General features: G+C 42.3%; 1 protein-coding gene across 2 annotated transcripts in view; it reads left to right on the plus strand.

Annotated features, from left to right (window-relative positions):
- The first annotated feature begins 8119 nt into the window (after positions 1-8119).
- The window catches only part of LOC116054717 (protocadherin-9), a 219687-nt gene continuing 214001 nt past the window's right edge, over positions 8120-13805 (plus strand). For both annotated transcript variants that reach the window (XM_031306412.2, XM_031306413.2), the window contains exons 1-2: positions 8120-8863; positions 9343-12496. In XM_031306412.2, the coding sequence (XP_031162272.1) occupies positions 9461-12496 (3036 nt within the window). In that variant the 5' untranslated portion in view covers positions 8120-8863; positions 9343-9460. The remainder of the gene's footprint in view (positions 8864-9342; positions 12497-13805) is intronic.

A 13805-nucleotide genomic window follows, 5' to 3' on the forward strand; every position in this document is an offset into this window, starting at 1 on the left:
TCTCAGGGCAAAGAACCTACAGTGTGCATTTATGAACCTATGAAAAGAGCACAAATTTGCCTTGAAGGGGTCGGTCACGTGGCCTTGTTTGCTGTATTCACCATGCAAATGTGATTATTGGCAGTCCCTGCACCAGACATCACACCATACAAAATGCATGACAACAACACCATTTCTCAGCTGAATATGTGCTTTTGGAAATGTACCCACAGGGAGTGAGACAATTTGTACTCCATGCTCATTTACTAAACATAAATTGTATGTTGTCATCTGATAATACCTTATCACTCTGGGCAGTGAATTGAATGTTAAAACCTTGTGTTGCCTGTAAAATGATGTGTGGAGTCACCCTGGCATTTCCTCAAAAACCAAAGCTAAATTACTGGTATGCATCAGCATACAGCAAGACAACTGAATCAACTGAATTATCCAACAAGGTGAATTAAATTTTTCGGTCACCGAAAAATTGAATTCACCTTGTTGGATAATACAGTTTTTTTAAATCATGGTTATCATATATGACATTAACTGTTTTACTCACCAGCCACTGGGGGCTAGTGGTTTTCCAAAGGTACTAGCCGCTCAGCATTTTCACTAGCCACAATTTTGTAGTTGGGAAATTATGTTTTATTTGATGCCTCGGCTGAACCCTCCATGGAGTGTGCGCTGAATGCCACCCGCCAATGTGGCTAGTAACAATGACTGTGTTACATGCCATTGCCAAATTCTACCTGCATTTGGTGGGTGGGAGATTACTAATGTCGAGCCCTGTGAATTACATGATTCATTTTCTAACATACCAAATCTCTCATCTAACTCAAGGCTATACAGTATAATGTCCCCAGTGCTACGGTGGTGTCAGGTGCGGCGCTGCTCGTGTGGCAACCGGCATGAAGTTTCGTGTGTCATGTTTTTTGTGTGCATGATGCTGAAGAACCTCCTACTGAACCACTCTGTAAACTATGTCCTGTTGTTTGTTGTCCATCAGTGTTTTGTGTGTGAATCCTGGCTGCAAACCAATTTCCCTGTAAGGGACAATAAGGATACTTGAATTTGACTTTTACATAAGTAACAGAATACAATTAAATAGACAAGGTGTTTTACCTTAGCGTGGTAGCATTAAATTAAGCTATAGTTACTCCTATTTACAGTTATTTAGTGCCAACTTGGATATACAAATATCAGTGCGTTCAAAAAAGTACAAAATCCCCTGTTGTAATTACCACTTGAAGAGTATTTACCAGTCAGAAACTAGAAAATAGCTTACACATGATATTAATGCAGCATTACTGTATAAACACAAGCAGACTCGGGGTCAGGAAAGATGTTGAGGAGCCTCATGCACTTAAGTTTACGAGACATTCTCTCATTTCCATTTGTTTCTTTCTCTGTCTTTCCACCAGTGTCCGTACTCACCCCCTCAGAATGAGGTAATTACAAAAAGTAATTCTGATGTTGAGTCACTGTCGTAGACCAATGATTAAAACTGATCAGTGGGTGTATTTTACTTAAAAGTGTAGCTGCAACAGGCATTGCACACCTACATAGTGATGTTAGTGTTTTCACGGTGTGTAATTCAGCAGAGGGGGTCTTTGTTTTCTTTCTTTGTTGGATGCAATTAAACACATTTGGTAGGAGACTCTGTTCATTCCAATATTTTGCTGTTACTCAGACTGAACAATAGGCTTGAACTCTTCATTGTACCCTCTTATTTTTTTCCCATAACCGGTTATTAACACAGATTGTCAATCCCCAAAATCTGTTTTGATGTATCCAATAGACAAATACACTATGTTACAGTACTTGTTGGATACAATTTTCTGAATACTTTACAGCCAAATATAAAGCCCCAATTGAGATGAAGGACATGCAGGACAATCATAGTGAAAACAATGTTTGAATCCTTCAAGCTATACATTAATCAACATATAATGTATACAAATGGTGCATTTTCAATAGCTACTAAGCCTCTGTTATAAACCATATGTACATGCTTAAGTGCAACTCTGAAAAGGAAGACTTCACATGCGCTGCTTGTAAGGAGTCAAACCAAGCATAAAACACTGAAATAATGCATTTTAGTGAAAAAGGTATATGATCACAAAATTATGGAAAACTAGGAAGACTTGTAGACTTAACTGCTTTTATATCTAAATGGTTGTTAAATTTGTATGCAGCAGGGAATCAGTAAAGAAGTCCAGCAACTGTGAATTTAACCACATTCTCTAAGTACATGTGAAGCTGTTTGGCTAATGCATGACAAAAACTGTTATGCAAAAGTTTGGCCTTTTAGGATGGCACATTAGTGTGTGTGTGTGTGTGTGTGTGTGTGTGTGTGTGTGTGTGTGTGTGTGTGTGTGTGTGTGTGTGTGTGTGTGTGTGCTCTCTTCACTGCCAGAATCATAATTACTACTAGAAATAAATGTTAAATGTGCATTGCATTCACAGGTTCATCCAGACATTAAGCAACAATATTGTTACTATAAGTCTGTAGTAGCACATCCTGCACTGTATGCTTACGATATATAATATAATATTCCTGTTTTAGAACTTTCACAACCTAATAAAAGATGTATGATAACACACGTCTCAGGAAATTGTATCTAATTGCTTGACAGTTATTAAACTAGTAATTGTTTGGGCAGTACAAAACAAACACTTCAAGCTGTGACTTGTATATGTCAATTTGAACAGAGACAGAAAAAGGCAAAGAGCAGAGAGATACTGTAAAAAGAAATATTGATTAAACCAATCAGAAGTACCCGAGGCATACTTGTATTTAAAAGTTTATGTTGAGCTGATATAAAGGTGACCTTTTAAGTACATGTATTACTTGTCAAAACTATACAACTTAGTTTGACAGGATTTGAAAAAGTGTTGGAGTGCATGTCAAGTATCTTACTCTGTCTAACTTGCTATCGCTTCATTCATACTGCACAAGGTCAAATCAGCCTGTGCACTGAGCAGAAAAAGGATCTTGCTCAACTTTCTTTCCCTGGTTCGCATCAGTCTTTGACCAGTATCCATTTCAGACACTACATGCAGGCTTCTGGCTTTCACATCAGTAAGAAAAGAAAATGGGAGGGAATGTTTGACCTTTTTCAGTGCACAGTCTGGAATATGACATGTGATTCAAATGTGTCAGGGAGCTGTAAAAAATGAGGAGAGACGGAATGCAAAGGGAAAGAGCAAATTATAGTCACTGAAGGCATGAAGACAGAATAAGCATTTCTCATAAGTGATATTTTTGCACATTTGGCCTCTTGAAACTAATTCACCCTGGATATTTTCTTTGATCAAACAACGTGTCAATCAATGTTCAAAGGATTATTATGAATGGCATTTTACCTCTCAAATGCCAGCTGTCAGGCAGTAAACGATGTGCTGGGTGCATAAAAATAAATAAATGATTTAACAATAATTAGGAAAGCTCAGCAGCAACTACAGGATGTCTACGCGGTTGCCATATGGTGAATCAAAATATTACCTTGAGCAGGCATTTACATTTTAACTCATAAGCCCCCAGCTGTATATATCTGTCCCTGAACATATCAAAGTATCTACTTACTACCTTGTTAAGTGATGTAACATCACTTCCTCAAGGGAATTCAAAGTTTTGATTTCACTGAAATCCCTTTCAAGAAAAAGGAAAAAAAAAAAAAAACATTTCCTATCCAAATTCTCACTCCCATGTATCTAAACTTTTAAGCTGGAGATGCCTGGTTAGAAGCTCTGATTAGTATTCTGAGTCCACGGCACGTGTGGTGCCAATTATCCACTGGGTCATTACCACTCTTGAGAGAAGTCACGCTGGCAAAAGGGTTTTAAAGGTCCTATGACATACTGCTTTTTGGATGCTTTTGTGTAGGCCTCAGTGGTCCCCTAATACTGTATCTGAAGTCTCTTTCCTGAAATTCAGCCTTGGTGCAGAATTACAGCCACTAGAGCCAGTCCCACAATGAGCTTTCCTTAGGATGTGCCATTTCTGTGTCTGTAGCTTTAAATGCTATTGAGGACGAGAGAAGGGGGGCATAGTGGAGGGTGGGGGTGTGGACTTGACCAACTGCCATGCTTTGCTCGTTTGCAAGCCATGATGTCTCTCTCTCTCTTTCTCATGGGCGGGCCAAATTCTCTGGGCGGGCAAAGCAGAGAAAGGGGAGGTAACCTTTCCCCTTATGATGTCATAAGGGGGAGATTCCAGATTGGCCCATCGGAGCTTTCATTTTCTCAAAGGCAGAGCAGGATGCAAAATTACGAATCCCACTATGGCCATGCCAAGACCCGCCCTACGAAGCAGCTTGATTGGTTGGGGTTAGGCATTTCACCTTGAGTGGTTAAGGTTAGGATAGCCGATTGGTCAGGGGATAGGACCTGTACAAATGGGGTTACGTTACCTTGTGTTCTCATGGACGCCTGGCCAATAAATGCTATTGAAGGGCGGGTCTTGGCGTGGCCATAGTGGGATTCGAGCAGGATACCCAGGGCTTGGTTTACACCTATCGCCATTTCTAGCCACTGGGGGATCATAGGCAGGCTATGGGGAACTCATATTAATGTTAAAAAACCTCATAAAGTGAAATTTTCATGCCATGGGACCTTTAACACGCTCGTGGCATAATGTTAGATACAACTTTTGCCTTTCAGGAGGCAAATAGAAGACTGCACATTAAACAAAAGTCTCACAGAAGATTAAAACTGAACCGCTCCCGCGACCAGATGCATTCACTTTTTGTGATTTTCATGCCATGGGACCTTTAAGGGGAAAGGCCTATTTTCATCAGCAGTTACTGTGGCTTTCTGGTAGTATTGACAAGGAACAAATGAAACCACTGCACTCATAGCAATAGGAAGTACATTCTATTTACACATTGCCAAAAACATTATAGGAAGGCGATGGAATAAAGAGTCGCTTGGCTAGCATTTTACACATCTAACCGTTTCTGTAGAAGAGCTTTGGTCAGGAATTAAACAACTCAAAAGATGTTATTATTGTCCAATTTTAAGTGCTGACACTTGCTGAACTGGCAGTTGGTACATTATTACAAGCAGCAGGATTCAGCTCATGTGATAATAGCCCCACTGATGTTTTTCTGTGTGAGTCAGCTGATTACAGAAACTGAGGTGGGAAGTAAAGAGTAAAAATATTCATTACACTTATTGTTTCTTTGAAGAGGACGCACAGCATGTTATTGGATACTTTTTGACATTACAAGAGAAAGTTCTTCTGGCTTTGCATTCATTTTGAACATACACCAGGGAAAGACGGCACTGGAATTCAAACAGCTCTCACACTGAAATAGCCTCTGCTTTATGGATGTTTCTCACACAGAATCATTGTACATGTGAGGGCCATCACAGAGAATAACTGAAGCATATTTTGTGCATCTTCAGAGACAAACTTTTTTTTTCTTAAACTGAAACAAAATTTGTCATATTAAAGAACTCCATTACAGCAGTAAACAATATTCTCAGTGAGTACATCCTCATAGCTAGAACCATTTTTTCACTGGGAATGTTGTTATTAAAACATCATGTTGCAGCAACAACAATGTTCTCTCTGTGATGTTTTGGAAAGGTGACATAATGTTGCGTAGGCATGAGCACATCATTTCTTTCTGTTAATAAAATAATATAAAAAAATTCTAATCCTGTTAGGTGTCGATAACTGGTTTATTAAGGGAACAATGACACTTGGACAAACTGCATCTGAAGGCTCTTCCACATCAGCTGCAGCTTTCAGACATGTTTACTGCTTCTTGGCTGCGTATCACCACTAAAGTTATGACACAAACTGTTTACATTTTTTCAGCACGGGCTCCTCAGACCTTGTTTAAGTAAAAAAAAAGACATACATTACCAGTTTGACCTTGCACTTTAATGGACAGGGAAGATAAACATATTTGTTCCTTGTATTATTCATGAAGCCAATTCAACAGCGTGAACAAGTCGATAAGTAAGTAGTGTGAGAATCAAACCAAGGTGAAGAGTGTGATTGACTGCACCTGGTATATAGGGAATCCTAAGGCCTTAGGTTTGGAGGCTTCCCTTAGGCTCTGTCTTCCATATGAGATTTTAGGAGGTACACCAGAAGACCTAGAGCATATTTTAGCATAGTACATTATTCATCACTTGTCAGTTACTTGACAGGCAGAAACATTAGCTGCAACCAGTTTTAAACTGACTAAATAAGGAGATAACAAACCTGAGAGACCGGGTATATTTGGAATTAGGAGCTGTGCAGTTGCAGCATTTGCCCCTTCTAAATACTGAAAATACAAAGTAAAAACCGATAATAAAAAAGACTGCTAAGTTTGTAAAGTTCAATTTACCTTTAAGGTGCCATAAATAAGATTTTACTGATCTGTAACAAAAAGTGACCTTAATATATCTGTGGAGGTTTGATAGATTTAGTGATCAATACCAGTGTCTTAACAATTACTTCACAAGATGTGGGGGTGTGTTTCTAATGACTCCAACTGGCCAGCAGAGCGAGAAAGTGTTTCACCACTGTAGACCGTTGTCACTTTTCCCTCCACATCAGGTTGTCGGACTTTAAACTGAAGTGACAGATCTCTCCTTTAGCTGCTCTCCCTCAGCAAAGGACACTGATGGCTGCTTCCAGAGGCAAAAGGTCAGGCCATCAGGTTGGTTGTGCTAATGGACTGCTGACCAGGCAATAAGCCAGCCTCTCAGGAGACATTGGCAGCCTAGTTCTCACCTCAACAGTGTGGATCCCATGTCCTTTGCATCACTCCCATCACCATTTGCCAACATCAGGGCTTATTCTCACCTTTTGTCGTCTTCATCCCCACTTTGCTTCTTACTGAGGTCTCATTTAGACATTTATTCTGTTGTCACTTCTCACGTTTGCTTGGTTGAGAAATGTGTAGTTAGTTGTTACATATTAAAGTTATAAAGCTCACGGCACAGTTCAGGCATTTGTGCAAGAGCACCTGCAGATGGCAGTGTTCACCATGGCAGGCTACTCAGCCTTTGAGCTCAACAGCTCAAGACTGTCTCAGCACCAGCAGCACAGGCAGAGAGCCGTGGATGAAATTGATGGTTATCTACTGCATTGGAATTATAAGTAATGATTGGATGGCAGTATGTATTAAAGGAATGCTGGATCTGTATGGCTGATTCTGATTTCCATTTTATTTAATCTGCTGTTTTTTTTTCTAGTTTCATTGTGCCATTTCTGACATGTCATTCTGGGGCTTAGTCGGCTCAGTTACACAGTTCAGCCTCCTTGTGTTGCTTTGAAACTTGTCAAGTAAGATCATCTGCGGTTCCGGGCAATTCCAAAGTCACATCACAGCCTCGTCAGATCGTCACAGCTCTATAGCACGAGGCAGTAAACTTAAAAAGAAATTGCAATTCACCCACTAGGCAAAGAGCACGCACCACATGCTGCTGTAAAGCTTTGATGACTGAGATAACTGTCAAGGTTATTTCTTACGGACACATGCTGATGACCGGCTGCAGGGTGCCGAATGTGGCGGTCAGAGCGTGAAGATGCACCCCGTGCAAAACGCGCGCAGACAACGGCTTCTCTGTCTAGAGTGCAATTATTAGTGACTCGTACACAAAGCGTGTATTGTATATGCCTGTGTTTTATTCTTGGCAAGTCGTTGCAGTTAATCTTTTTTTGAATGTTCTTCAGTCTTGTGGCTTTATGTGTCCACCCCAATTAGTGCAGCCTACCTGATAGCAGCCTAACAGGTTGACTTATTATGCGTTTGATGCGTCCCCTTTAGAGCCAATGACTGCTATCTGCCTTTTTATATAATCATCAACAGTGTAAAACGAAAGAGCACGGGTACTCTTTTTTCCTCTACATTATCATAAGCAGCACTAGCAGCTTCATCATCCTCATCTTCGTCATCATCATCATCCCCCTCCAGCCTCCGTTTTTTTTTTTTTTTTGTTTAAGCGTCTCTGCAGCCTGCAGCATCTTCAACGAGCATCTCACCGCGGACAACCCTCCGGTCTGCATTGACGTGACGTGACTTCGGGCCAATCCTGTTGCTGCTCGGGTTGTCGACGCCACTGAAAGAGAGAGGCGGTGTCCAATGACGAGGGTCGGCGGGGTGGGGGGGGCGTCGGTGTGGTGTACTTCACCACCCCTCCTATGGGCTTACACAGAGTTAGTGCAAGATATTCTGCTCCCGGAGTGAGAGTGCAAGGATAAACGGCACATGGGCTACGCGCTGCGCATCGGTGTCACATTGAACAACCTTTATATTCAGGGTTGGCATTTCCAAGTGGGATTGACTGAGATTTCTCTTTTTAACCTTGTGTATTTGCCGGCTGATTATTGATGGAGCTACATGAACTTGAAACATGACGGGACACCAGTGTCTCCTCTTGCGTTCACCTCTTCGGCGCCTTCACCTTAACAGGTAGCCGGGGGAAGAAAGAAAAGAAGACAGAAAAACCGCCGGTTTTCTCGGGACCTGTACGGGAGATGAGCATTGATTTTTCGGACCCGTTCTAATGGAAGACGCCACAAACCGCTGACCACCTGGCTGTGTCTGCTGGAGAGCGACGCTGATCACCACAATCACTGCAGGTCGCACAATAAGATTCTGTCCATTCCTGAAGTTAAATGGGGGAAACGGAACTGCGACATATGCAGCCTCTAATTTTTCTTTTTTTAGTTTGTGCGACCAGCTGCTTTTACCCCAAACCTGTTCTTGAGTCTGATTACTCCTGCGAGGCGATTTTTTTCTCTCTTTCCTGGACCCAAAGCTTGATTTGACTGAGAAGGATATCTTTCCCCGAATAAGCTCGCAGGAACACTGGAAGAGAAGACTATGAGCTGACACACTCCAGTTTTTCTCCTGCGCTGGAACGGATTTGGGTATGTACGATAAGAATAGGTCTCAGTTGCCCACTAAGAATGGGAAATCTGTCTGAGCTCATTTTGTAGGCTTCATTCATGCGTGTTCATTCGTTTAGGAGCCCACACACAGTTCTTTAAAAGGCACAAGGCTCTTCAATTTTTGCAATTTTCAATTTTAATAAGAGTGTGTAATGTGTTGTGAAGTTTTGTGGCCATGGGGGTTTGAGCCGCTGAAAATTCTTAGTTAACATAAAATGTGGAGGATTTGAAAAGCAACCGACCTGACTGGCTGCCTAAATGTTTGCTGCAGTGTTTATATTAATTTTCTTATAAATTGTTGATAAAGGCTTTTGGGCAGATGTAATAGTGAATCTTGTTAAAAAAAAAAAAAATTATAGGACAAAACAGCTGACTGTGAAGGGGGGGGGGGTTGTTTGTGAATTACTGTGCAGGGCAAAGTTATTTTACTGAAGAGAAACTCTGTCATGTATTCATAGGTTTGTCCTGGGAAGATTCCTGCCATCACATGCAACGAGTCACTGCCTGTAACAACATTGCATAGAAAAAAAAAAACACCTTTTGAGTTGCAAAGGCTGGAAACACATTTACGCTGTCATGGATCTAAAAGACTATTACCTGTTGGGCACCCTACTTGCCTGCATATGGCTCGATCCTTCAATAGCCCAAGAGCTAATCTACCCCATCAGAGAGGAGTTGCAAGAAAATGTCCTCATTGGAAACATACCAAAGGACTTAAACATTTCCCATACAAATGCTGCCACTGGAGCAAGTGCTAATCTTGTGTACCGACTCGTCTCTAAAGCAGGAGATAACCCACTGGTCCGCGTTCTGAGCAGCACAGGCGAGATATTCACAACATCAAACCGAATCGACAGGGAGAAGTTGTGCCCCGGTCCCTCCTTTGAGGACAGCGAGTGCTCCTTTGAAATTGAAGTGGTCATCCTCCCTAATGATTATTTCAGGCTGATTAAGATCAAAATAATTGTCAAAGACACAAATGATAATGCCCCCATGTTCCCATTCCCTGTGATCAACATCTCTATCCCAGAGAACACGCTCATTAACAGCCGATTTGCTATTCCTTCTGCCACTGACCCGGACACTGGCCCCAACAGTGTCCACAAATACGAGCTGATCAACGGGCAAAGTGCCTTCGGCTTAGACATAGTCGAAACGCCTGAGGGGGAGAAGTGGCCCCAGCTCATTGTGCAGCAGAATCTGGACAGAGAGCAAAAGGATACATATGTGATGAAGATCAAAGTGGAGGATGGTGGCAGTCCACAGAAATCCAGCACTGCCATTCTCCAAGTCACAGTAACGGATGTCAATGATAACAGACCAGTGTTCAAAGAGAGTCAGATAGAAGTGCATATACCAGAGAACTCTCCCATTGGCACGTCTGTTGTGCAGCTTCAGGCCACAGATGCAGACATAGGAGCAAATGCAGAGATACGTTATGTATTTGGGACTCAGGTTTCTCCTGCTACAAAAAGACTCTTTGCATTAAATACAACATCTGGCCTAATTACAGTGCAGAGGCTCCTGGACAGAGAGGATACTGCTATTCATAAGCTCTCTGTTTTAGCCAGTGATGGCAGCTCTAGTCCTGCCAGAGCTACTGTTACCATAAATGTGACTGATGTTAATGACAATCCACCTAATATAGACCTGAGATACATAATCAGTCCCATTAATGGCACGGTTTTCCTCTCGGAGAAGGATCCCATCAATACCAAGATCGCTCTCATCACAGTGTCAGACAAAGACACTGATATCAACGGCAAGGTCATTTGTTTCATAGAGAAGGATGTGCCGTTCCATCTAAAGGCCGTGTACGACAACCAGTATCTGTTAGAGACATCTGCGCTGCTTGACTATGAAGGGACCAAGGAATACAACTTTAAAATCGTAGCTTCTGACTCTGGAAAACCAAGTTTGAATCAGACTGCCTTGGTAAGAGTGAGGCTGGAGGATGAGAATGACAACCCACCTATATTTACCCAGCCAGTTATTGAGCTGGCTGTCATGGAAAATAACAAACGTGACCTGTTCCTGACTACTCTCAGCGCCACAGATGAGGACAGTGGGAAAAATGCAGAGATAGTTTATCAGCTGGGACCAAATGCATCATTCTTCGATCTCGACCGCAAAACTGGGGTCTTGACTGCATCCAGAGTTTTTGACCGGGAGGATCAGGATAGGTTTCTCTTCACTGTAACGGCAAGAGATAACGGGACGCCCCCTCTGCAAACGCAGGCAGCCGTTATTGTAACTGTGCTGGATGAAAATGATAATAATCCTAAATTCACACATAACCACTTTCAGTTCTTTGTGTCTGAGAATCTTCCTAAATACAGCACAGTGGGAGTGATAACTGTGACAGATTCAGATGCCGGAGAAAATGCTGCTGTTTCTCTTTCCATACTGAATGATAATGAGAACTTTATACTGGATGCTTATTCCGGGGTGATAAAATCTAATGTGTCATTTGATAGGGAGCAACAGAGCTCCTACACGTTTGATGTCAGGGCTGTGGACAGTGGCAGGCCTCCCTGCTCCTCAGCTGCCAAGGTGACCATCAATGTCATCGACGTGAACGACAACACCCCCATCGTCATTTACCCCCCCTCCAACACATCTTTCAAGCTCGTCCCACTCTCCTCTATCCCAGGATCTGTGGTAGCAGAGGTGTTTGCTGTAGATGGTGATACAGGGATGAATGCAGAACTCAAATACACCATTGTGAGTGGGAACAACAAAGGTCTGTTTAGAATTGACCCTGTCACAGGGAATATTACTCTGGAGGAAAAACCAGCAGTGACTGACATAGGCTTGCACAGATTAGTGGTCAATATCAGTGACCTGGGATATCCCAAATCTCTCCATACGCTGGTGTTGGTATTTCTGTATGTCAATGACACCGTGGGCAACTCAACACTAATCTATGATCTCATCCGACGCACCATGGAGACCCCAATTGACAGAAACATCGGTGAAAGCAGTGAAACTTATCAAAGTGGTGACTATTTAACCATAATGATAGCCTTTGTTACCGGCGCCTTAGTGGTGATTATTGTCATCTTTGTCACTGTGCTTCTGCGCTGCCGCCACGCCTCCAGGTTCAAAGCTGCACAGAGGAAAAAACAGGGGGCCGAGTGGATGTCACCCAACACAGAGAACAAGCAGAACAAGAAGAAAAAGCGCAAGAAAAGGAAATCCCCAAAAAGCTCCTTGCTCAACTTTGTCACCATTGAGGGGAACAAACCTGACGACCCTGCCCACGAGCCAATCAACGGAACCATCAGCCTGCCCACTGAGCTGGAGGAGCAAGGGATTGGACGCTTTGATTGGAATGCCACACCTACCACAACCTTCAAACCTAGCAGCCCAGACCTGGCCCGGCACTACAAGTCCGCCTCACCGCAATCGGCCTTCCACCTCAAGGCCGACACGCCGGTCTCAGTGAAGAAGCATCACGTGATTCAGGAGCTCCCACTGGATAACACATTTGTTGGGGGCTGTGACACCCTTTCCAAGAGGTCCTCCTCGAGCTCCGACCACTTCAGTGCCTCAGAGTGCAGCTCCCAAGGAGGTTTCAAGACGAAGGGGCCCATGCACACCAGACAGCAGGTAAAAGAGCACTTTTACTGGTCTATAAGTACTGCCTATAACTGCCCTGTTCCACAGTGCTAAAGTGCCAGTCTAGATTAGAGACTCCCTCTAAGTTACTGTGAAGCAACAGAAAAAAGAGTACAGGAGACATACTGCTTCAGCAAGTTCCACTATTTCTCAAAACTTAAAAAAGAAAAAAAAGAGAAAAAAAAACTCAAAGCAACTGCTAATTAACAGAGTTGATTATGGACTCAATAATCACATGCATACTTTTGGGGGAATAATTATAGACTGATGTTTTGTCATTAATATATATTTAATTCATATTTAACAGAAATGCAAGTAGGTGAGTGATTGCCTTGCCTCATTTTGTCTATTCAGCACCCAGGTTAGATCACTGGTAAATGTACCAACATAACATTAATTGTGACTCAATGTTCTTTGTGAAAGAAACATTTTTTTCTTGCCTATCTACTCAGATTACTGCTTTCCTCATAGATAAATGCTGCACACATTCTTCCGAAAAAGAATAAAAAAAAAAAAGCTGACTTTTCACCTCTCTTCTCATAAAACTCTGAGTGTATTCATGTTTTTTGTTTTTTTGTTTTGTTTTTGGTGTGTATTGTTATATCACAAAAGACTTTGTAACCTTTTCAACACCTGCAGCAATATCAGCAGTCAATAATTATTAGTCTGCTGCGGTGGTATTGTGAATGTCACTGTAGGCTTTGCCACATCATCTAAGCTGGAATTAAATGCCTCCTCTCAAAGCACACTAGCGAACTGAGTGAAGCTCGTTTGGAATTTGATACACATCCAATTCAAAAAGGATTAGCCAATAATGAGCCTCAAATTTCAACGTAATCCATGCTGCTTTTTATCAAAGCCTTATTAATTTTTCTGCTAATAAAGCACCACTACACAACACACAGTTGCAATGCATGTGGACAAATACAGCAGAGAAGAGGGAAGAGAGAGTGTTTCGGAGGGAAAAAGGGAGGCAGAGTGAGAGTGTTGTCAGTGGGTCAGGCTTGATGGGTGGTGGTACTGAACCTTTAGGTGGCAGTGTTGCGCTGCATGGCACAGTCTGGCACTACGCCAACCTGCAGTGGACTTATAAATGCAAGGGAGGAGAAGAAAGGAGTGAAAGCTATGTTGGTGTTCTTAGTGAAATACTCTTGCCTAATGATGTAGAGGCTGCACAGGGAAGATTGATAATGGCAGTTAGAGATGTGAGTGATAAGATCTATCCGAGAGAGAGAGTGGAATTACAGGGGCGACACTGTGCGACTCCTATCGATGCATACCTCCGGGTCACTGCATCTGG

This window comes from Sander lucioperca, chromosome 3, assembly GCF_008315115.2.
Source record: "Sander lucioperca isolate FBNREF2018 chromosome 3, SLUC_FBN_1.2, whole genome shotgun sequence".
NCBI lineage: Eukaryota > Metazoa > Chordata > Actinopteri > Perciformes > Percidae > Sander > Sander lucioperca.